Raw genomic sequence first — 26,057 nt, forward strand, 5'->3', positions numbered from 1 at the left:
CTGGCTCTCGTAGTGTGGTCCATAGAGTAGACCACTTGTGGTCCATGACCGTTTTGCTTGTGGGCAGTGGGCTCGGGGCTCAGCAGCGGAGAACCCATGCCGGGGCGCCAGCTCTGAACCCCTCCCCACTTTCTGGGGGCGAGCCACATGGGCCAGATCCTGCTCTGCATGCTCCTGCTCCCCCTTGCTCTGGCTGAGGGACCGGCAACACAGGAAACTGCTCGCCTGGAGGCTTGCCCAGCTGCTCTGATTGGCCAGAATCACGACCAATGGCAGAAGAGGAGGGTGGTGCCTGGGAGCGGTGGGAGGCACAGAGCCAGGTAAGCGACCCCCCCCCAGATGCCTCATGCCCAGCACATCCCCACTTCACTCCTGCACCCTCCCTCCGGATCACCTCCACTCACCGTCCTCTCCTGCATCATCCCTCCCTCCCAAACCCCCCACCCTCAGCCCGTTCCCATACCCAACCTCCCACCCAGCCCCCACACCTCCAGCGCACTCCTGTGCTCTACTTCTCAACCACACCCCGTCCCCCACACACCCTTCTGCACCCATTCTGTCATAATGGGGGCTTGGCTGGTGGTCTGCGGGAAGGTCTGCATGGAGCGGAGTGGGCTGTGGGACAAAACATTTGGGAACCACTGGTCTATTCCAAAAAGAATTTGTTTTTTCTGTGTGATGGAGGGATTGTTTTTATCATGGGAATTTAAAAAAGCAAGAGTCATAGTTTCAAATCGAGTCACTGAACGGACAAATTCCATGAATTAGCTATTTGCATGTGCAGTCCGGCCATTGTGTGCCCAAAATCAGTTCCTAAAAGTGGCGGCACACTGCTGAAAGAAGAGGTTTCTTACTCTGAAAATTTTCATGCTTACGCCGGAGCTTTGAGAGGTAGATATGAGCTTGCAAGATCACCAGTATCTAGCCAATCTCTCACAGACTAGAACATGCATATTTTCCCTTAAAATGCAGATTGGAAGACTGAAGAACAGGCCTGTTGAAGGGAAGGGGAGAAAAGAGACTCCAAGGTTTGGCAATTCAAAAGGGCCAGGGCTCCAGCTGGGAGCACCGCATGTGCGGATCTAAGGGCTAGGAACGGGGGCATGCTCTGGGTGGTGCTATGGGCTGGCTTTCCCCAGCCCCATACCTTCCACCTGAGGCTCCATCCCTTCTGGAAGCAAAGAGCTCCCCGCACTCCCCGAACTCCCGCCCTTGCCCAAGGAACTAGCATGGCTGTTGGCTCCCACTGCTGAAGAGAGTCATAACTTCCCATAGGGACTTATAGGCATAGTGCAGACCTGCAGTCTATGAGGATTCCTGAATTCATACCTGAGCGAGAGTGCTGATAGGACAGTGGGGTGCAAAAGACTGGGTAGTAAAAGGAAGTAGGAGAGTGAAACCCTCTGTCTCTGAGGCTTGATCTACGCTATAGAGTTAGGTTGATGTATGGCAACTTATGTCGACCTAACTATGTTGCTGTACGCAAAGCAGTCTTGCTCCCACCAATGTAAGACCACGTCTTCACTCCACAGAAGATGGATGCTGCTGCAATCGATCTTCTGGAGTTCCATTTAGTGAGTCTAGTTAAGACTCATTAAATCAAACTCAGCAGGCGCCGCCACCGGCATCCAGTACCCCTGCTCTTGCAACATCCGGTACGTCTTCCACTGTGGGGACACTGCCAAGCTCAGCTTACAGTAAGCCGACTTCAGATATGTATAATACATAGCTGGAGTTATGTACTTTACGATGAGCTGCCGGGTCTAGTTTAGACCTCACCTACGTGCCCTACTACACCAAATCATGCCCAACAGGTATAGGGCTTGTGTCAGTGTAGTCAGGGTGACACAGTGTCCATATAGACACTGCAGGGACTTTCATTGGCTGTTGGCTGTCTTGTCAATTTCACAGTTTGGTGCTGGAGCTGGGAATCTAGCTAGGCAGTGAACCAGTAGCCAGGTTACCCGGGCTGCACGCAACGCATAGGGGGAGCAGCAGCATTCAACCATTCAGCTTCAAACAGGGATTTGAAAAATCCCTCCATTGACATCACATGCCAGAAGTTTGGAAGAAATTCAGCCAAATGATTTTTCAAAGCCAAATTCCTGCTGTCCTGAAAGATCCTGAATGTACTGTTAGCAAATGAAGCCCTTGTTATATGCATACTGGATATAAACTTAAAAGGAGCCACTCTCCCTCAGCTAAATCTTGCTCCTACAGGCATCACTGCAAGTTTCAACACTGACATCGGCAAGACCAGGACTTTGTCCACATTTAAGGCTAAGACCAAGTAGACAGCTTACACCAGCAAATATGCTTGTGCTTGCACACGGCGGATACCTGCACACACAAATGTAAATTTGTCCAAGCAACGGTGCAGACTACTTGCAGACTTGCACTTTCATGCTTTCAAAACACTTGTCAGTGTTGGTTCTACACTTCCCTTCTCGCAAGATTCCAGGTCAAAGAGCACTGCTGAGAAAAGATGATCTATTTTAAAAGATTACTTACCTACATCACTTACACTTGTTTAATTAGCACAGAACAGGTTGTAAACATTTCATTGACTCTTCATTGTTTGTTGGCTTCCTACCTCGCTCTCAGATGGGACCATGAAACAGTTACTGTAGTTCATTTCACTGTTGCTTCTTTGCATAATCTAACATGAGGGATTCAAGGGGACTTTGGGGACTAAATTTGCACTTGTGGTTAATGCATGGGAACAGACTTAGCCATAGATATGTTGTGTGACCAAGGGAAAACAAAGGCAGCTCATTTCCTCCACATGCAAAACGATGACACTTCCTTATTTCACCGGGAGATTACAAGGATTAATTTGATTGTATTTGCAAAGAGCTTGGAGGTCCCTATGTGAAAGATGCTACAGAAATGCAAAGTACAGTATTCTAACCCAGTATTCTTCATTCTAGAGTCACATATTATAGAGTCCTTTGTTTGATATAAATGTGTGTGTGTACGTGGCCTAAAGTAAGCCGATCGCCTTCTAATTCAACTCCCCTCCCCCACAACTCAGATCTCCTCAATATATTTCACATGAAATTGTAAAAGAGAGACTCATACCCAGTACGCGAATTTGCATAACTGCTCCATGTAAACCAAAGAACATCCAGAGGGGCTGGGAACAGTCCACGCAGACCTGCATGCCGGCACTGGCACCGTTGTGACTCAAATGTAGCTCGCCTTCCGAATTCACCATGAATCCCAAAATGTCGCCACTCTGGAGGGGCACCAACACTCTACAGACGGCCCAGAATTCCTTCCTGTCAACCAACGACTCCGGGTTATACGGAAGGTCACTGGGCCGCAGAGAACTAGGGTCACAGGAGGTTACGCCGTAAGACAGTGTGCCCGAACGGGAGGCGTTTGACTTGTTAATTTTGACAAAAATGGTTTCATTGATTCTAAGGGGTCTGCTGGTGAAAACCAAAGTTCTCTCTTCCCTGGCATGTTCCAGCCGGGCTACAGTTTGGTCATCCAGGATTTTGATATGGGCTCCCCTGAGCTGGTGGAAACGGAGGTCACTTTCGAGCTGGGATGGGAAGAGATGGGAATGCTGAGAGTTGAGGGAGTTCTGAGGGATGGGACACATGGTGGCCAGCACATGGAAATTCTCTTCCTGAAGATTGAGGTCGCAGAGGCTCACGGAGAGCCGGGTGTCCTCCGTCTCCCTGCGCAGTGAGGGCCGGCGAATTGCAGTGAAAGATCTTGGACGCAGGCAGTCGGGAGGAATAATTTCACTGTCTGTGGAATCAAATGAGAGAGAGAAGGATCACTCAAGAAATAATAAAAATATCCAGGGTTGTAGGAGTCGCTGTTGGTTGGACTGACACATTGAAGGGAAAAGTAGAGAGCTTCTGGCTCCAGTAAATTTTCCTTTAAAAATAAAAGAACAGAAGAGCGTAAAATACAATATTTTTGCAACTCTGTGCTAGTCCTATGCTTTCCCCATAGCATCGGCCACTATAGTCACTATAAAGCTCAATGCAGGTAGACTATACATAATAAAAAATGACTGAGGTAATAACTCCTTGGGGAGGGGTACCAGAGGGTAAATAACTAAGTAGGGATGTAAGCAACTAGTTGACTACGCAATAAGCATGTGCTTATCAGGTAATCGACTACTGACTTGACCAGTTGCTTCCCCCCATTTTCTGCCACTATCAGAGAGAGGCAGCCGGGGCGGGAGAGGGAATGGGAGCCGGTGCTGGGCGCACAGGGGAGACAGAGGCATAGCGGACGACCGGCACGAGCTGGGAATCAGCTGCCAGGCTCCTAATACATTTAAAACGAGAGGCGCAGCTGAGGAGGGGGGAGACCGGGAGCGAGTCGGGACAGCTGATTGTCGACTCGCTCCCGGTCCCCCCAGCTGTGCCTCTGCTTTTTAAAATGTATTAAGAGCCTGGCATCTCTGAATGCATTTAAAAAGCAGAGGTACAGCCTCTGGGACCGGGTGCAAGCCGAGAATCAGCTGATTCCCGGCTTGCACCCCCCCCCCCCCCGCCTCTGCCTCTTAAATGTATGAAGAGCCTGATGGCTCTTCATACATTTAAAAGGCAGAGCTGCAGCAGGGTTAGCTCCGACGGCCAGAAACTAACCCCACTGCCGCTCTGCAGTGTCCCCCCTTATCGACTAATCAAGTAGTCAATGGAAATTCCATCGACTGCTCGATTAGCTGATTTCACACAATTATCATCCCTATAACTAAGACGCAAACGGGAACCTACGGATCGGCAGCAATAGGGGCTCTGAGCTTGTCCATGTCTATAATCACTTCTCACAAGGGCCATGAACTGAATAGCTAAGTAGACATTGATTTTTTTAAACAAACACTAGTCTTGTAAATTTCACTCCCATTTGTTATTTGACACAACTTGAAATTTAATTAATATTTCTAGCGATAATTTCTAGCTAGTCTACCTATGTCTGTAGAAAGCCAGCCCTGAAGCGGATAATATCGCAGCTTAGGGATTTTCTATAAATACAGCACAATCGCTCATTATCTCCAGGACAAATAATTAAAAATCAAACCAGTAGATAAAGAACAAAGAGAGCAGACGCATACACATTCAAAAGCAACAGAAGAAAAATAATTACACATTATCCCTTCTGTTATGTCCCACCTGATGCTTCAAAAGTTGCTCATCGATTTAATTCCTCTGCTAACAATTTAACCAGCTGGCTTTAATACCTAACTCACTTCTATTTGGCACAATCTGAACTGTGTTCCTACCCTGTCAATGAGGCAGAGCAATTATATGGAGGAAAAATGTTGAAGCAACAGATTTAGCAAACCTAAGTCCTGATTCTGCCGCCTGTGCTTAACTTTGTGAGCTGTGAGTATTTCCTTTGATTTCAGTAGAACTAGTCATTGTGTGCAAAGTTAAGCATATGTCTAAACCTGTGCAGGAATGAGGTCTTATGATACCACGTGTGGGCCATATCCTGGGAATCTTTCTCCACTTCAATGGGTCTGAAGAGCATAGTGTGGCTACAAGCGAAGTCCAAATCTCTGAGAAAAACTGCAGAAGGATTTTTGCGGACTTAGCCAGAATTCCTCTGTGGACTCTGGAGGAGCCCACACACAAAGCATCTCTATTACCATATGAAAGGGAACAGCATGAACCCTTCTGTTCCCCTTACAGCCACGGCTCTCTCATCACAACCCCTTTGAGAAAGCTATCATCAACAGCGGCGCTCGCTTCAAATCGCATCTGTGATCTCGTGGCCAACAGGGACAGCTCGCTATGCAGAGGAGCAGGTGGGAGGAAAGGGAAGGCTTCATGTGCACATTAAGGATGTTAAATTTTGATTAATAAACTAATTGAGCAGTCAATGGAATTCCCATCGACTACTCAATTAGCCGGGGTATGAGGGGGTGCTCACTATCCTGCTGCAATATTAGAACATAAGAATAGCCATACCGGGTCAGAACAACGGTCCATCCAGTCCAGTATCCTGTCTGCTGACAGTGGCCAATACCAGATGCCCCAGAGGGAGGGAACACAACAGGTAATCCTCACGTGATCCCTCCCCTGTCACTTACCTCCAGAGAAACAGAGGCTACGGACACCATTCCTAGCCATCCTGGCTAATAGCCATTAATGGACCTAACCACCATGAATCTATCCAGCTCTTTTGTGAACCCTGTTAAAGTCCTAGCCTTCACCGCATCCTTTGGCAAGGAGTTCCACAGATTGCCTGTGCGCTGAGTGAAGAAAAGCTTTCTTCTATTTGTTTTAAACCTACTGCCTATTAATTTCATTTGGTGACCCTGCTGCACTTCTGCTTTTGTAATGTACAAGAGCGGCCTGCGGTGCACGGAAAAGTGAATCAGGAAAAAATTATGTACTTGTTCCCATAATGTAAGAACTAATAGTCACCACAGGAAATTCCTGGTAGCAGGTTTTAAACAAACCAAAGGAAGTTCTTCTTCACACAGCACATTGTCGGCCTGTGGAACTCCTTTCCACAGGAGGTTGTGAAGACCAGGACTTTAATAGGGTTCAAGGAAGAGCTAGATACATTCATGGGAGTTAGGTCCATCAATGGCTATTAGCCAGGATGGGTAGAAATGGTGTCCCCTAGCCTCTGTTTGTCAGGGGCTGGAAATGGGTGATGCAAGAGGGAGTCTGGCCATTCTTATTTTCTTATGTTCTTATGACCCGACTGCTGCGCCTCACCCTTTGAAATGTGCAAAAGCCGCCCGCGGCTCTTGTCTATTTCAAAAGAAGAGGTACAACAGTCTGGACCAGCATGAGTGGGGACTGCTTCAGTACCTGCTTGTGCCGTGTCCTTGCTGCATCTCTGCTTCTCCTGCCCCCGCCCCCTCCCCCTCCCACAGAGATGGTGCTGGGGGGAACCAACTTTTAAGCAAGCTCCCCCCAACACTGGCTCCTGCTCCCCCCCTCACCCACTCTGCCTTTCTCTGAGCGAGGCAGCAGGGTGGAAGGAGGTCAACTAGTCGAGTAGTGACTGATAAGCATATACTAATTGGATAGTTGGCTAGTCACTTCCACCCTAGTACACTTGCTCCCACCTTGTCCACTTGCACATGGCCTCTGGCACACAAGCAAGGGCCATAAGAATTGGCCCCAAAAGAGCCCATTGCTCATGTGCAAGGTTGCACCCGAGTGACTGGAAAATAGAAGGCCACAATCCCAAATTCAGGTTGAGAACTGAAAGCAAATCTGGTGCTGAGTGAGGGTAGGTCTAGACTACAAGCCTCTTTCGAAAGAGAGCGTCTAGACGACAAGCAGATTTTTCGAAAAAGCGAGCCGCTTTTTTGAAAGAGAGTCTAGACACTCTTTCGAAAAAGCACAGTTTGCACTCAATAGCGCCTTTTTCCAAAGAGTCCTTTCGAAAAAAGGCGTTATTCCTCATAAAATGAGGTTTACCGCAACTGAAAAAATTGCCACGTTCTTTCAGTTTACTTTCAAAGGAATGCAGCTGCAGTTTAGCCACAGTTGAAGTTTTTTCGAAAAAACCCTGTAGTGTAGACACACCCTGAATCACAGAATCATAGAACACTAGAACTGGAAGGGACCTCGAAAGATCATCGAGTCCAGTCCCCTGCCCTACTACACCAACATCATAATTCCTCCTTGTGGTGCCCAGAACTGGACACAATACTCCAACTGAGGCCTAATCAGCGCAGAGTACAGCGGAAGAATGACTTCTTGTGTCTTGCTCACAACACTCCTGTTAATGCCTCCCAGAATCATGTTTGCTTTTTTTGAAACAGCATCACACTGTTGACTCATGCTTAGCTTATGGCCCGCTATGACCTCTACATCCCTTTCTGCAGTACTCCTTCCTAGACAGTGGCTTCTCATTCTGTAGGTGTGAAACTGATTGTTCCTTCCTCAGTGGAGCACTTTGCATTTATCCTTATTAAACTTCATCCTATTTACCTCAGACCATTTCTCCAGTTTGTCCAAATCATGTTGAATTATGACCCATCCTCCAAAGTACTTGCCATCCCTTCCAGCTTGGTATCAAACTTAATAAGCGTACGCTCTATGCCATTATCTAAAACATTGATGAAGATATGGAACAGATCCGGTTCAAAACAGACCCCTGATGAACTCCACTGGTTATGCCCTTCCAGCAGGATTGTGAACCTTTAATAACTACTCTCTGAGAACCGTTATCCAGCCAGTTATGCACCCACCTTATGGTAGCCCCATCTAGGCTGTATTTCCCTAGTTTATAGATAAGGCGGTGTGACAGGGCGCTCGCCCTGCACTGGCCCTTTAAGGGCAGACCCCGGCCTGAACCAGGGCCGGGGAATTTAGCCCAGCTGAGGCTGTACTAGCCCATTAGGGCCCAGCTGGGCGCTATAATAGAGAATGGGCTGCTGCTGTGGGAGGAAGCAGTGAGAACCTGGCTGCTGAGGGAGGAGGAGGCTCCCTGGAGCTAGGGCAGGGCTGGGGAGGCCAGGCAGGGCTAGGGGAGCTCTGGCCAGAAAATCCTCAGACCGCAGGGCTTGAAAGAAGGCCCGATGAAGGAACATCAACCCCCGGAAGGGGGGCTCAGAGACAGACTTGGGCACTGCCGGAGGGCAGTGTGGCGAAGAGGATGCCGCAGCCGGGAGTAAAGAGGGGAGACACCACCCCAGAGAAGGCACCCTACCTGCCAAGGGAGCCAATTCCGGAAGACAGACGGCAGGGGGATACGGTGGTGAGTGCGAACCCCCTCACAGATGGTGGAGAACATGGGTACGTGCGTGCGGTCCCCCCCCGATACAAGGGGGCTACTTTGGTGAACTCGGGCCATTGGGCCTGCTGCCCTGCGACCAAGGGGGCTGGTTTGGACCCGGGACATTACAGAACGAGATGGACATTTATTGGAGGCCGTGGGTGGCCCAGCCTGCCGGGCAGCAGAAGAGGCTGGTCAGGCCGCTGCAAGGGTGGGCACCCCGACCCCAGGGACACACAGGCGCCAAGGGCTGGGAGCCCGGGCCTGGACTTCCAACATGTTTCTCCTGCGGACACCGGGGCCACAGGAGGAGGGAGTGCTGCTACTGGGTCACGGAAAGGAGGTCCCACCCAAATAGGATGGATGGTGGGAGAGTCCCCCCTGTGAAGGCAACAGGGGGGTTACGAAGGTGTTGGGCCTGTGGGGAACCTGGGCACCTAAAGAGGGAGTGCGCCAGGGAGACCTACAGGGCACCGGCTAGCCCGAGAGGAGGGGCTAAGCCACCAAGGGCCTGGCGGAGGGCCAGGACCCAGGGGAGGCACAAACAGTGCTTCTACTGCCACACTGCAGGCCACATAAAAAGGCACTGCCCCCGGGGAGGGGGGCAGATGGCCCAGAAAGAGAGCCAGCGTAAGGCGACTCCCCAGGAGGGAGTGGGGGAGATAAGAGCCTTTAGGAAGGGGAAGGCTGAGGCCCGAAGGCCTAGCGCAAAATGGGGAACCCGCCTTGGGATAGGCAGGGCCTCGGTGGGAACCCAGACTCCAGCTGTGGTCGAGAGGACCACAGTGGGAGTCCAGACCCTGGAAGAGGAGAGTAGGCTGCTCCTGAGAGTGGAGAGTCTGCGGGAAGAGAGAGACACCCTACGGGCCCAGCTAAGGCGTACATTGGGGCGTTAGGGTACTTCCCTCCCCTTCCCCCCCCCCCCCCGGGAGAGATACTTAAGGGGGAGGGTGTGTGACAGGGCGCTCGCCCTGCACTGGCCCTTTAAGGGCAGACCCTGGCCTGAACTAGGGCCGGGGAATTTAGCCCAGCTGAGGCTGTACTAGCCCATTAGGGCCCAGCTGGGCGCTATAATAGAGAATGGGCTGCTGCTGTGGGAGGAAGCAGTGAGAACCTGGCTGCTGAGGGAGGAGGAGGCTCCCTGGAGCTGGGGCAGGGCTGGGGAGGCCAGGCAGGGCTAGGGGAGCTCTGGCCAGAAAATCCTCAGACTGCAGGGCTTGAAAGAAGGCCCGATGAAGGAACATCAACCCCCGGAAGGGGGGCTCAGAGACAGACTTGGGCACTGCCGGAGGGCAGTGTGGCGAAGAGGATGCCGCAGCCGGGAGTAAAGAGGGGAGACACCACCCCAGAGAAGGCACCCTACCTGCCAAGGGAGCCAATTCCGGAAGACAGACGGCAGGGGGATACGGTGGTGAGTGCGAACCCCCTCACAGGCGGTCATGTGAGACTGTATCAAAGGCTTTACTAAAGTCTAGGTCTACCATGTCCACTGCTTCTCCCACTCATGCTTTCCAATATACAGGTTAATGTATACGTCACCACTGGCCCCGCTGGATAGAATGAGACTTCTGTCCCTCTGCCGGGCTGGAAACCCACGAAGGAGAAAAAATGAACGGTAGCAGCTGATGCGGATGTGAACTGGTAGAGACCTTTGTGCACAGAAACAGAAGGTCCTCTAAATTTCATTCCCCTTAACCACACATGTGCAGCCTAGTTGACAACTGTGATGTGTGAGTAGCTTGCAGCAAGGTTTCAAAACGCGTATTTTCCGCAAGGTTGCTTGATGTTTCCCTTCAGCTGCTGGACAAAAAAAACTGAATGGAGGTTTAGGGAGAAAAACTGTCTTGTGGCTGCCACACTGGACAGAATGAACAGAGCTGCATTCTATGCCGAACTGGGACTCACGTACATTGTTTCAGGGCAAGCAGTTTCAACCACAGAGTGGCTTGGTTTCCCCACAGATGTGGCCCATCCATATAATGGCAATAACATTTCTCAGCCTCACCAGGTGGCTTTTGAGGCTTAATTCATGCATGTTTGTAAAGACTGACAGATGGAAGATTCATAAAAGAGTTACGTATTATTGATACAGAGACGAGATTTGTGAGCTTCTAGAAGGGTGGATCTTTTAGGGTTGCCAGCCTGATCCTATTGATGTGATTTGGATAGATAAAAAAATGAAGCAGCGGAATCTTTTTTAAAAACCCTGTTATACAGAAATTGAAATACTGAAAAGCATCCTGCATGAATGTAGGTAGGCTGAGGACATGAAGCATGGAACACCCCTTCTGCAGAACAAGACACGTGCTCCAGAGAGTTATGAAAAAATGGGGTTCTGTCTTCAGCAGAATTCCAAGGTGGAATTGTTTTCTTGCATCAGTGCAGTTCCCTATCACCCTGGTAGCACAGAACAAGCTGCTGAAAACAGGCCAGTCCTTGATCCAGCTTTGTTTTTTTGCTAAAGCCAACCTCCGGTATGAATGTTGCTAGTTTTAAAAATGTTGTCTGTGTGTATGTGTGTGAGAATAAAATTCAAATAGTCCAGATGGTGAAATTCTGGACCATGAGGCAAAGGCACCAGTAGTTCTCACCTCAGTATATTGTCCCAGTCACGTAGAATAGTAATAGAGATGTAGCTGTGTTAGTCTAGTCTAGCTGAAACAAAAAACAGGACTATGTAGCACTTTAAAGACTAACAAGATGGTTTATTAGGTGATGAGCTTTTGTGGGCCAGACCCACTTCCTCAGATCAAATTGTGGAAGAAAATAGGCATGACCATACACACCAAAGGGATACAATCAAAAAAAGTGAACACATATAAAAAGGACAAATCAAATTTCAGAACAGAGAGGGGACGGAGGGGGAGGTAAATGTCTGTGAACTAATGATATTAGAGGTGATAATTGGGCAAGCTTTCTTTGTAATGGGTAAGGTAATTAGCGTCGTCCTCCCGCCTCCCCCCCTCCGGCGTAAAGTGTCAAATTTAAGCATGAATGACAGTTCAGAGGTTTTTCTTTCAAGTCTGGTATTAAAATGCCTTTGAAGCAGTATGCAGTTTCTTGCCATTTCAACCAGAAAGGGCATTATCTCAACGACTTGATTACCTGCATACTGCTTCAAAGGCATTTTAACACCAGACTTGAAAGAAAAACCTCTGAACTGTCATTCATGCTTAAATTTGACACTTTACGCCGGGGTCTTAACAAAGATGCTAATTATCTTACCCATTACAAAGATAGCTTCCCCAATTATCACCTCTAATATCATTAGCTCACAGACATATACCTCCCCCCATCCTCCCTCTGTTCTGAAATTTAATTTGTCCTTTTTATATGTGTTTCCTTTTATTGATTGTATCCCTTTGGTATATGGTCATGCCTATTTTCTTCCACAATTTGATCTGAGGAAGTGGGTCTGGCCCATGAAAGCTCATCACCTAATAAACCATCTTGTTAATCTTTAAAGTGCTACATAGTCCTGTTTTTTGTCCCAGTGTGCAATTTCTCCTTTCTGAAGGTACTGTTTAACTCTTGCCCCTAAAGAATCCCAAAGAGTTCTGCCAACTGTGCAATATTATTCAGGAATCCTTGGGAATTTTGCCTGGGCAAGGACTGAGGTGAAAATATGAGCAAGGAATTCAGCATTTGCCTTCTTATGTCAGTAACTGTGTCACCCCCTTCTGAAACATTCTGAGCTATGAGGATGAAGACAAGTGATTTCTCATCTACGTCCCTACCAGGTATCAATGTTGTTGCAACTGTAGGAAACGATTGCAGTGCTCTAAATGGAAAGGGTTTTCCACTATCTGCTCTTTTTATCCCGAGCACAGAATCTGGGGCATTCTAAGTTTGTGTCTCTGTGTGTGCATGTGCCTGTGTGTTCCAAAATTTGTGGGTCACACAAATCTTTTTTTTTCTTTTCTAGGGGATAAAGGTAAATTATGTGTCTGATAAGGGAGCAGGGGACATAGGCAAGACAAAGTTTTTAGATTGCTTTCGCTTCTCTGCTGCAAGTTTTTCCCCTTTAAGGGTTTCAGAGACTACAGCCTCATACAAAACGCCAACTGTTTAGCATGTGATAGCCTCCCTAGGCAAGGGGCTTCAAAGAATTCCTGCTTCCAATTCAGATGGTTTGAAAGAAAAATCCCCAGGGTTCTGGTAGCTGCTAGCTTAATTTAATAAAACTTCAAACCAAGGAGTTGGCTGGGGGAAGTGGAAGGGTTATTAGAACCCTCACTCCAGGCTCTGAACTGCCTACATCCCTGCCTTGGTTTCCATCTGCACCTCCTCCTCCTCCCCAGTGCTCTGCCAGCTCCTGATTTTTTCATGCTGTCGGCTGTGGCCTGGAAGAGGCCCCCTGAGCCACCATGATCCCCCAAAGAATGCTCTTTGAGCCCATCTTCCACCACCACTCATTCCTTATCTGCCACCAAACATCCCTCTTCAAAGGAACAGGGTGAATGTGGTACCACAGCGACCCTTGCATGCTGACTGCTGGCAAATGTTAACTTCTTAAAGATGCCTCATGTATGTGCATCTATAGACAGGAGAGATTCCAGAAGACTGGAAAAGGGCAAACATGATGCTCATCTGTAAAAAGGGAAATAAGAACAACCCAAGGAGGGAAGCAGCTCAATAGCAAACAGGAATTACAGAGCAGTCATGTTAACTTCCGTAATTACCGGCACCGTTATACGACTACAGAATCCATTTGCAAACATTTAAATGATAATAAGATGATAAGTAAAAGGATGGATTTGTTAGGAACAAATCATGTCAAGCCAACCTGATCGCTTTCTTTGACAGGGCAACAAACCTTATGGATAAGGGAGAAGCAGTAGATGTGGTATATCTAGATTTTAGTGAGGCCTTTGATACAATCTCGCACGACCTTCTCATTAACAAACTGTGGAATTACTACCTAGGTGGCGCATAATGGGTTGGATAACTGTTCCCAGAGAGTAGCTATCAACAGTTCACAGTCATGCTGGAAGGGCATAAGAAATGGGGTTTTGCAGGATTGGTTCTGGGTCTGGTTCTGTTCAATATCTTCATCAATGATTTAGATAATGGCATAGAATCATAGAACACACATAAAATTTGCTGATGATATGAAGCTGGGAGGTGTGTCAAGTGTTTTGGAGGATAGGGCCATAATTCAAAATGATCTTAAACTGGAGAAATGGTCTGAGGTAGATAGGATGCAATTCAATAAGGACAAATGCAGAGTACTCCACTTAGGAAGGAATAATCAATTGCACTTATACACAATAGAAAATGACAGCTTTGGAAGGAGTACTGTGGAAACGGATCTGGGAGTCATAGTGGATCACAAGCTAATTATGAGTCAACAGTGTGACACTATTGCAAAAAAAAGCAAACATCATCCTGAGATGTATTAACAGGAGTGTTGTAAGAAATGAGAAATAATGCTTCTCTACTCTCTGCTGATTAGGCCTTAGTTGGAATATTGTGTCCAGTTCTGGGCACCGCATTTCAGGAAAGATGTGGATGAAGAGGGAAAAGTCCAGATAAATGATTACATGTCCACATAACCTGTTGGGGAAGATTGAAAGAATGGGATTTGTTTGGTTTAGAAAAGAGAAGAGGGGACTTTTCAAATACTTAAAAGGTTCTCATGAGGAGGGAGAATAATAATGTTCCTTAACCTCTGAGGATAGGACAAGAAGCAATGGGCTTAAATATCAATAAGGGAGGTTTAGGTTGGACATTAAAAAAATGTCCTAAGTGTCAGGGTGGGATAAGTTGGCTTGGGAGATTGTGGAATCTCCATCACTAGAGCAAGTTAGACAAACATCAGGGATGGTCTAGATGATTCTTGTTCCTGCCGTGAGGGCAGGGGACTGGATTAGATGACCTCTTGAGGTCCCTTCCAGTGCTATAATTCTATGGTTCTCTAAAACACTGGGAATCAGAGCCATGGCCTTTGATAAAAGAATACATTGACTCATAAACAGGAATGCTTAACAGGAAACAGGAGTGTGGGGATTACAAGGTAACAAAGGAGGAATTTAATTATATCGGACATCATTACTGTTTTTCTGTTAATTAAATAAAAGGGATTAATTCTGAACTCACTTGAATCAGCCTAATTCACTGAAAGAAACAGAAGTAAAGAGAGGGGTGGGGTGATCACAAATTTCCTCTTGATCTCCTCTTCATTCTTTCTGTTCTTCTTGCTCTTCCTCCTCCCATCAACTTCTTCTCTCCCTCCCCATTCATTAGGCAATTTTGTCTTACTAACATTTTTACTGAACATTATATCTCCTTGTGGAGCTTTTAAAGTAAAACCCTGAGAACTGCAGAACCCCAAAACAGCAAGTCCTGAGTATGCCATCTGTATTGATTGACATGCCGTATGCCCTTTTCAAAATAAGCCTCCACGAAAGCGGTTTTACAATTCTGCATGTGCCATTACGTCTGGACTCCTCTTACAGTCAAGAAAACCAACCACAGATGCCTTCTCAAGCCCCTGAAGAAATGGGCATGATTCCAACACTTAAAATGGGTCACTCCATCCTCCATCATCTTTAAAAGGAATTGTGTGGCTGAGACACTATTTGGCAACACTTTCAAAATGGAGGGGAAGTGTCTGAAATATAAAGCAGATGTGCCAAGCTGCAAAGCAATATGGCGGTTAGAGAGGCGCTGAATCGGTTTGACAAAGAAAAAAAGCAACCCGTCTTTTGGATGAGAAAATAAACATGTAACAGGTCACTTGCCGTCAATCAAAACCCTACATGCCTGCTCAGAGTAGGATGTTAAACCCAGCTTTCTAACTACAATTTCCAACTCAGACTTCTGCCTGCTCTTCGCTTACTGTCCTAAATTAATTATGCAGTGCAGTGTAGTTGTGTAGCACATGCTGTCAGATACATAGTTGCCACATTTCAGCCCACCGGTGGCTGTATTTCAGCGGTAGGCGTAATAACTGCATGCACAGTTTATAACTCAATTTGTACTTTGAGGGGACAGATGATAGAAGACACTGTGTACATGCAAATTAATTATATATTGGGCAAAATTTTTCATCTGAAACTTTTTTTTTTGCCGGAAGATGCATGTTTGGATACACTAAAAAATGTTGCAAATTCATTTTGAATTTGCTAGTTGTTTCAGCCAATTTTTTAAAAAAAGAGTAAAAAATTATTTTAACATTTTCGAAATGAAGTGGTTTGATTTTATTTTAAATTATTTTTCTTTTGACTTCTACTTTGTGTTTTTAAAAGGTAAATACTATGAAAATATATTTTTGTTCAACCCAAAACAAATGTTTATTCAGCATTTTCATTTGCCCATTGTATCCCCAAAGTCAGGATAGAGGTTCATATTTTCCTAGAGTTATAGGATGTTTGTTCAGGCCCATCTCTAGTTTTATGATGTTTCTTGTAACTTTTTTATTCTACTTGAGAAAGTCAAGAAAATGAAAAACAAACTCACCCTTATTGAAAATAAACCTAAGTGGAAAATTCAAAAGGCAAACAAAAGAGAAATGAAAGGAAGACTGCTTGTAGTAGTCAAGAAACAAAGCCAAGCTCACAAAGAATGTTAGGAGTGCGTTTACTTTTTGGCAATGTACCAAAATAGACACACTTTCTAAAAAAAATAAACTTATTTGCTTTCAGAAAATTTGTATTCTCTGTGTGAGGTCTGAAGAGCAGACAACTGCCTTTCTGCACTAACATCATGACCCCGTGGAAACCTAGCCCATGGTTAGACTCTCGTGTTGCTTAGCTTTGTTTTTATTTTTCTTTTACCTTTAAATCTTGACATTATAAGACCTAGGGGCACTCCGCACAGTTTACTTCTCATAAACAGTCAGGCGCCGGAATGCATCTTCTCAATTCATACAAAGGAGCCACTTTGGAAGCATTATTGTAGATGTGGGAGGCAATTGAACAGAATCCCGCACAGGAGTGACTCACACTTAAAACTTTCTCTGCTATATACACAGAAACTCAACTGGCCTCAATTCCCTCCCCCCTCGGAACAGACAGAAAAGTCAAACGGCCTGGCCTAATCTCTCACCCGCCATCCCTTCCTACTGCACCAGAGAAAGGAGACACAAACGCCAAAGGCTCCTAGCTGTAGTCGTGTTGTTTATGATTCTAACTCTTAATGTTCCATTTTAAATAACCCCTTCTAACTTCCCCATGAGCCCTGGGGCAGGCTCCCGCTGGGGCTCCCCTGGTCAGTCCCCTGTGCCAGCCAGGGAGGTGGGAGAGGGGACCCCAGTGCAAACCCCCCCCCCCCCCCAGGCCTGGAGCAGAGATGAGGCAGGGCCTGCAGGGGTGTGAAGGGAGGGGGTGGGACTGAGGAGGTAGGCTCTGAGCTGAGGAGGGGAGTGCTGGGAGGGTGAGCTGAGGGTGAGGGGGGCTCATGCAGTAGGGGGGGCTGAACTGATGGGGGTGGTTATGATGGAAGATGAAGGACTGGATGGGAGGGGCTGAACTGAGGGGGTTGGGAGGAGACAAAACCGATGGGAGCACAGGAGCTGGCTTCCTCTGGGCCCTGGGATGCTCAGCCTCCTGCTCCGCGCTAGGCCCCACTGCCTTATGACCCCTTCTCCCCGCCCTTCCTGCTCCTGCCCAGTTCCACCCCTCCTCCTCCTGACAGAGGCAGCTGATCACAGTGGGTAGGAGGCAGGAAGGAAGGAGGGGGGAGCAGTTGATCAGCAGGGCTGCCAGCAGACGGGCAGCTCTGGGGGGGGGGGCTATGGACGGGCAGCTCTGGGGGGCTGTGGATGGGGCTAGAGAACAGGATTAGCTGCTGGGCGGGAGACAGGCTGATCACCTTATCCTGGGGGTGGGCAAATTTTCTGGCCTGCGGGCTGCAGCTAGATATGGAAATTGTATGGCGGGCCAAGGCGGGGACTATAGGCGGACTCCTGGGGTGTGACATGGTGGGGGTCTTATAAGGGATGTTACCAAGGTGGGGAAGGGAGGCTCTATGAGGTGGGGCATGAAGGGGTCCTACAGGGGTGGTACCACGGACTCCCAGGCGCCCTGCCAGCAGTGACAACGAGGCAGACAAACCAGGCATCAGCGTGGGCAGACATACCCTCACTGGGATGTCTTGAGGACGGGGCTGCAAGAGACCAGGGAGGGCTTGGGCACACTGCCACGTAGGAGAGGTGGGGAGGTGCCACGTAGGGGTCAGCAGGGAGGTGCCGATCTCAGAAGCAGCGTAGGAAAGCCGTGCCAGGACAGAGCAGCTCTGTGCGTCAGACGATGGTGGAACTGTGAGTCAGGGGCTGGGGAGCTCCTGATCCCGGCTCCCAGAGGGAGCTCGAGAGCCAGATAAAAAAGTCTGCCGGGCTGCATGTGGCCTGCAGTCTGTATTTGCCCACCCTGGCCTTAGCCAGTGCAGGGGAGAGTGGGCTATAGCACCTGTCACATGCATACGCTGGGCAGGGGCGGTTAAAAAAACCGAGAGACTGACCTAAGCCCACAACACCAGCCTTTAAAAAAGTCACGGGGGATGGGAGGGGTCCCAGTTCAGGGTTTTGATCCCTTCGTGCTGGCAATGCTGCAGACAGAATGGAGAGACCCCGTGAAGCCTCTTGCACAGCCATGAATTGAAGCCACAGTTCCCACGCCTCCGCCCCACGCCTGAACCACAAGAGCCTTCTTCCCTGCTCTCACTCCTTTGCTCCCCCGTCTTCCTGGCGTGGCTCTCCACACGCTGCGCAGCTCGCCAGCCCCTCGGTGGCCCTCCCCCAGCCACAAACCCACGCCCTCCTCCACAGGCGGGCCCTGGTGGTAGGGAGAGCCTGCCCAGCGAGATGAACGGGAATACAAATTTAGCTGCTTTTGGAGGGGCACTTTCTGTGCTCCCTCTCCCCCCCCCCATGGCTAGGGGGCTACCTCCTCCCCTCTTCCCCAGCAATGGCTGCAGGAGCTGCCTCTCCCTCCCTCCCCAGTGCTGAAATTGGCTCTCCCTTCCTCTGCTGCCCTGGGGTTAGAGGAGTTCGCTCTCCCTTCCCAGGCCCTATTGGATTTCTGTGCCACTGCTGATTGGTAGGGGCCTGTACCTGGTCTTGCCCCCTCACCTCCTTGGGCATGGCCATGAGCCTGCTTGATCCAATCCTCCCATGTCTCCACTCGCGTATCCAGTGGGTCATTTCCAGAGCACACCTGCCTATAAATCCAACCAGCACTAACAACTCCTGAGGAGCAGAGATTGGGAGAGCTTAGACTAAAAAACTGCAAAGGAACATCACAAACACAGCACAGGGCTCACTTCCCCACTCGGCCCCCTGCTTCTGTTCCTCCCCTATCCCGACCTCTATAGATGCCTTCCAAAGTGGGTGCCCTGATCTCATTCTGCTCAGCACCCCAGCTTGCATATTTATGGCAGGAGGTTAAATTAACCACGACATCCAGCCGAGGAGTCACACTGCAGGTTAAGACTGTCACCTACTAGAATACCGGCTGGGTTCAGGTTTGCATTTGACCTTTGGGGAGATGGGATTTCTGGGCTCCCCTTTTCACCTTGCCGTGTGTCACGTTCTGCCATTTAGAGGGCTCCAAAAGCCAAATGCAATCCTTCGCTCACGCGTTTTGAACTCGTAAATCGTGGTGATACCAAGCTGACATCATTGTGTACTTAGTGGAGGGTAAACACATTTGCAGGGTGCTTTTATGGGGCTTGTGCACAAGTTATTAATTACATTTGGCTTTTTCTGTCTGATTCATTTCATCTGGAAGCCAAAGGAACTCACGATAGGCTTTTACATGCTCTGAGACGCTGTTACAGACACGCCATTGGCTGGCCCTGAACTAGCAGCTAAGACATACAATCGAACCTCAGCATTACAATCGCCTCAGAAATGTCCATAATTCTGAACAAAACATTGTGGTTGTTCTACCACTGAACACTGACTTAGTACAGCTTTGAAACTTTCCTAAGCAGAAGAAAACTGCTACTTTTACCCTCTTAATTCAAAATGAAACAAACACAGAAACAGTTTCCTTTGCCACATTTTTTAAAATCTTTCCCTTTGTTTCTTTGGTAGTTTCCGATTAACACAGCACTGTACTCTCCTTGCTCTTTATTTTATTGTTCGGTCTGTGCTGCTGCCTCATTGCGTACTTCCAGTTCCAGATGAGGTGTGCGGTTGCGTGCTCAGTCAGTAACTCCGAGATTCCAGAGCAGTGAGGTTCCACTGTCTTTCAAAGAAGGCGGAGCATCCTGGAAGTGAGATCTCAGGTAGATATCTGCTGTGTCGCCAGTTACACATATTTCATGACCGACAGTCGTCGTCAAGCAAGTAACAGATGCGTGACTCAAAGGACTGAATTGGTTCCCCTTCTGACCAGCAAGATCCAAATTAGCATTTTGGAGAGACTCACTGTGTCTCTCCATTATGGTCTCATGCATCAGAGAGAATTTCTACTGTAACTGAGCCGGCCAAAGTCAAAGTTCAAGATGTGTCAGAGAAAGAGAATGTCAGCGGAGAAGCCGTTTCCCTACAGGCATTGTCAGTGTAATTGGTATTGCAACAAATCCACACAAGAGCTTAAAACTAGGCTGCAAATGAACCCGCGCCAAAATATGATGTGGTCTGGAAGTGTTGAGTATCCTCAGCTCCCACTCAAGTCAGACAGACCGGAGGCACTGGAACAGGGAGGTGTGGGGCAATGCCCTCCCACTTTTTACCAGCTGTAAGGGTGAGCAATGGGGAAGTGTGGGTTGGAGGCGAGGGAGCGGTGGGGTTTTGGAGGGAAGAGACATTGCAGGAGTAGGGCCTCGGGGGGAATGGGTGGCACGGGAGAGGGACTTTAGGAAAAGAGGTAGCTCAAGAATGGGCCCTTGGGGAGAAGAGGCAGTGTGAGGGGTAGGGCCACAATTTGGGCACCAGTGAGGCTCCCCCCACACTTTTAGGGAGCGTCTGCTGCTCCTGAGTCAGAGTGCACAGTGCTCAGCACCCTGAGGGGATGGGGTCTGTTTTACATTTAAACTAGGTACGTATAACCTATATTTACCCAACACAACACAGGACTGGAAGTTAGATCCAAACACCAAAATTATTGGGCCAGCATGTTGTCCTGTAGCACCTTAGAGACAAACAAAGGTATATACATAGTATCATGAGCTTTGGTGGGCAAAACCCACTTCCTCAGATGAGTGGGTCTTCTCATCTGAGGAAGTGGGTTTTGCCCACAAAAGCTCATGATGCTATGTATATATCATTGTTAGTCTCTAAGGTGCCACAGGACTACTCGCTGTTCTTTAAAGTTACAGACTAATACAGCGACCCTTCAGACTTATGGGCCAGCATGTTCCAGTTTGAAAAGATGGCGGAGGTGGGAAAGAAGAGGGAAAGCGCCATTAGCTATTCTCACCAGTTAGCTGTTCAGAAAGCACTGTGTTTAATTTATCGTTCAACCGTGATGGGATTTTCTGCCATCCTAGCACCTAATTATGCCTTCTCCCACAGGAGCTGCGGACTTACTCCAACACAATTTTGCTTAGGCACAAAATGTTTGTTTTCCTGTGAGTGTGAGTAGGCACCCCTTTGAGATTTATCCAGAACACACACTTCTGTGCATACTAATCTGTTTCATTTTCTTTGCTTAATGAGAATGCTATGAAAAATGCAGATTTGTCATCAGAAGGCTGCAAATGTTCCATCAAAACAAATGAAAATGCTGCAGCAAAGCAAAAAAAAAACCCCAGAAAATGGGAACCAGATCCTGAAAGAGGGAACAGAAACCAGATTCATGCACCTCCAGAATACAAGAGGGAGAGTCCAAAACGAAGAAATGCAGAACACTGAACATAATAGTGCAAGTTAGACCCAGCACAATTAGAAATGTCTATCTCGCGTGGTAACTGGATTGATCAACTGCATTTTTTTTCAGCAGAGTCTAACTGGTGAAAGGAAATACATTCACGCTTAAATAATAAAGGAATCCAAAGGACAGAGAGTGAATGTCTACTGATTAAAGGTAGTTTCTGGGACACACTTTGTGTAATAAAGTACCCTGAACCATCTTATTCATGCACACACATGATTCTGTATACCATGTGTAAGTATTTCCAATTGATCTGCAAGTACAAATCAGCACAAACAACAAGCATGGCCACGTGGTGTTTAAAGCAGTCACTGTTCCCCTTAGTAAACAGGGATATGTGGGGGAAGCATGACAGTAATGTTTTGAACAAGACACTCCAAGTTTCCACGCTAATTTTCTAATTTGAATTTAGTTTATTTTGCAACCATAGCCAATGCTCTGAGCAAGGCATGTGTTTTCAGTCCCACAGAGTTTGGCCCTATGTGGGAAGGCGTCCAAGTTTAAAAATGGAACTCAAGTACCTACTTTGGTCCCGCTGAAGTCAATGGGACTCAAACATGCACTTAACATTAAGCATGTGCTTTAACTAGTGTCCTGAACAAGGATGGGCTTCGGAAAAGTAGTTAAGAACATGCTGAACTGTGGCCATTAGCAGCCCATTTGTGACTTCCTAAATGCTCAGAGACCACAGAGAATATTGCCTGGTGACTAATACTGAGACAGGGAAGTCAAGTGACTTAGGATCTACTCCTGGGTCCAGAACTGGTTGAGGAGATCAACTCAGTTTCTATGTGTCTCACTTGCCTCACCTGGATAATAAAACCCACTTCACGGAGGAGCTTGTAGTGAAAGTTAATTAGTTAAATATTTAGCAAGTGCTTCTATGGAGCTATTCCAGATTTACACAGGTACAGGAGCTGGCTGGCCTAAAGAGATGAAAGGAAAGGAGAAAGGACAGGCATTTCTAAAACTGTATACCATAGATATGTACACCACACACACACGAAGGCGGCCTAAGGAGGATACTAGGTCACATTCTGCTGTCAGTTATTTTGGTATAACCTTGTGAGTCCATGGGATTTGGACGGAGATAAAAAAGCAGAATTTGGCGGTGCATGCATGTGTTAACTGACACTCACTGCAAATGTTCCTGTAGCAGACAAAAGCTTTTCCATAGCCTCTCCAATATGTCCATAAGGGAAAATGGGACAAACAGGGCTGGATAAAAACAGAACCGACCCAAATTGCACAAAGCCTTTTTATGGACTATCCCCCAGAAGTGTCTCTGACAATAAACTTCCCACACTCCAACATACTTTCTGCTGCTGCTGTCCAGTGACAGATCCAGACAGATGTTAGGGGCACATGGCCACAGAAGCCACTAAGCAGCTATGAATTGGTCACTTTGATGGACCTTTGGTCAAGGGCTTAGAAGGTATTACCAAGGTCTGCCTAGTACCTACCCCCTATCCGGCCACCCCTCCTTCCCACGCCCCCACAGTGAATCTTTCAGTCCTACAGAACATCTGACATAGTCTGGACAGAATTTAGAGAGGAATTTGCTCGCCTCACTTCTCAGGGCTACCCTGCTCTGCTTTTCTCCCCGTATCGTTCTCTTTCCATGGCATCTGATGTTTTAAATAGTCTTCACAGGAGCTGGGCCAATGTACATTGATTACAAAAAAAAAAAAAGCGTTGCTGCAGTGGCCTAAAGATTTGTCAATTTCAGCCATGCAGCTCTGGTAAATGAAGCATGTGGATTAAGGCTGGCCTGTATGGTACTGTCAGGAGGAGCAGCTGCTGCCTTCGATGGTGCATGCAGCATTGGCAGGCGCTACTGGATCTTATGTCAATGTTTGGGGCACAGGTGCTCTGAGGAAGCCACCTGCCGAGAGACCTCTGAGGCCGCTGCAGCAGCACAGTTCCCACACTAAAGTGTTCTAGCTCTAAACGGTTAGTTACACGATACGTCCTGTCCTGGAAAGAGGAGACATGACATAAACCAGCTGGCAGTTCTCTCGGGGGGGGGGGGGGGGAAGGACTTTGCACACTCCCCAAACCACAAACCAATCAGGGTCTGTGAGAGGGGAAGCATGGAAGTGTCCCGGCCCCGCCCCTTCTGTCTGAGGCGCCACTCCTTCCAGGGAAGCCTGGGGCCCCCAGTCAAAAATTAGCGCTCACCCCTGGCATAGACAATGATGGTTCGTCCAGTGGTGTCAGAACAATTTTTATAGTGGGGGTGCCAAAAGCCATTGAACACACCCCGTAATGGAAACCTCATCAAGCCAGGGGGTGCTGCTGCACCCCAGCTCCCCTAGTCCCAGCACCTCTGGGTATGTCTACACCGCAGGCGGGAACGTGCCTCGCAGCCCCAGCAGACAGACATGCACTGCTCCAGGAAGCACAAGTAAAGCCAGCATCAGGGGTGTGCTGGCACGGGCCCAGTGTCAGACAGTCTGGACGCAGCGGGCTAGCCCATCCGCAGCCTGTGCTGCAGCACTCGCACTGCTATTCTAGCACACTAGCGCAGGTCTGATCCCTCATTACAGACACAGGCTGAGTGAGGGAATGTCTTTTACTGGGCCAGCTTCCACTGGTACAAGAGACACGCTTTCGAGCTCACTCAGAGCTGTGATGAATTCTGTGGGCATCCGAGAGGGGGATCTGCAAGCGAGAGGCTGTGTCTCGTTAAACGGCATGCCACACCGGTTTTCCTCTATGCTCATCACAATCTTCTCTCTCTGACCGATTGATTTTTCCCGGGGCTTCTCTCAGCTTGTAAAGAGCTAAGTGGAGCACTTAAGGCCGAAGTGACAAAACATAGGCACATCTCAGGGGACACTTTCATTTCCCAGTTTATCCTGTAGTAGCCTTCCACAGCTACTCTACCCAGGAAAACGTCTGTGCTGTGCTCGGTGGCTTGAGGCTAATGCAGGGACAAACCAAAAATCCAGACGATGGGATGTTTAAAACCTGGGTTTGATTTCTGCAGTTTGAGCTCATCACGACTGAACACGAGTAAGAGCCCTGCAAGTCTGTGGCGGTGCCCACAAACGCTCATGGTCCCATCTACATAGTTTCTTAGTCTATAAAGTTCTACCAGACCATTTGTGGTTTTTTAAGTTTATCCTGTGCAGACTACCTCGGCTACCCCCTGAAGCTTGCTTTACATGTGTGTGTGTGTGTGTGTGTATCTGCAGCCGCATCCACAGCTCAGTTTTGCAGACAAATTTTCTCTCCGCTCAGGGCTCCAAAGACAGACACTGACTTTCCGTACTAATTCGGATCCCAGCTTTGCTGATGGAGGGCTGACTCCAGTAACCTGCTGGAATCCTGGTTACCGCACAAAGATCCAACTGCCCACAACCCGGTAGGTGGTGCCTCCAGCTTTGCTTGCTATCATTACCACATTGGTCCATGGTTTTAATCCTGAGTTCCTTTGCTGTGACTTCCATTTTCAGCGGGGCTCATTTTCTGTTTCTTCGTTGCTCTCTCCCCCCACGGGCTCTTGTTACCTTTCAGTGGTTTGAACCCCCATCGATTCTTCCTTCCCATCAGCATCCTCCTCCAGGAGATGCCATGCTCTGCCTTTGGGACATTTTCACTAGGACATAACCTTTCAGCTTACATCTTCCCTTGTCTTCTTTGTGACTCAAGCGCTGTACGTCTTCCTCGCCTTCTCAGTCCAAGAAGAACTGGTTGGGTTGGGTTTTTTACACTCCCCAACTAGAAACAAGTACAAATGTTCATTTTCTTCTTTAGCGGGATGTCGTCCTGGGTCATCTATACAATATTCTATTGTATTCCTATAACGCAGAGTTATCTCTTTCCTCCCTCTGTTTGTTGATTTAGTCCCTACTCTGCTCTGAATGCGGGGGGGGGGGGGGAGGAGAGCCCGGAGCACCCCCCTGCTTTTGGGGGCTTGCAAAGGGGAGCCGAGAAGCAGAGATGGCTGTGAATGACCCTGCTCCGGCAGAACAGGCGGGGCAGATGTCAGAAGGGTTGTTCCCCACCAGTAGCAAAACACCAAGTGCAGCAACTCACCAGCCTACCCTTTATAAAAACTGGGAGGATGAATGAGAGCGGGGCTTGAACAGACCAGCTGCCAAACCATCCCCATTGGTTGACAGAAACGGGAAATCCTCTTCCCCCGAGTGACAATCACATCCCATTTGGACACTGAGCGGAATTCCCTGGCTGCCTGCTATGTTCCTTGTGTGTGTTGTGTAGCTTCCACACAACACACACAGCCCTGGAACAGTCCCACGGCCGTTCCTTCTCACCACACACAGAGCAGGGCCAGGAGGGAAAGCGGATGACAAACATGGGGTTCAATTCAGAACGCTGGACCGGAGGGGAACGCGGAGGCTACGCAGATGGCCTGTCATCACTCTCCCGTCCCCACATCCGACCAAGACACAAAGAGAAGGGTGCAGCAGGATGCATTTCCCTTCCGCAGCCCCTGGGAGCGCTCGCCACAGACACTCCATGCATGTCACCTCACTGAACGGCTACAAC

General features: G+C 48.3%; 1 protein-coding gene across 3 annotated transcripts in view; it reads right to left on the minus strand.

Moving 5' to 3' along the window:
* Positions 1-26,057, minus strand: part of NEURL1 (neuralized E3 ubiquitin protein ligase 1) — a 262,235-nt gene that overhangs the window by 18,031 nt on the left and 218,147 nt on the right. For all 3 annotated transcript variants that reach the window (XM_075935544.1, XM_006120851.4, XM_075935545.1), the window contains one exon: positions 3,082-3,762. In XM_075935544.1, the coding sequence (XP_075791659.1) occupies positions 3,082-3,762 (681 nt within the window). The remainder of the gene's footprint in view (positions 1-3,081; positions 3,763-26,057) is intronic.

The sequence above is a fragment of the Pelodiscus sinensis genome, chromosome 8 (genome assembly GCF_049634645.1).
Source record: "Pelodiscus sinensis isolate JC-2024 chromosome 8, ASM4963464v1, whole genome shotgun sequence".
Lineage (NCBI taxonomy): Eukaryota > Metazoa > Chordata > Testudines > Trionychidae > Pelodiscus > Pelodiscus sinensis.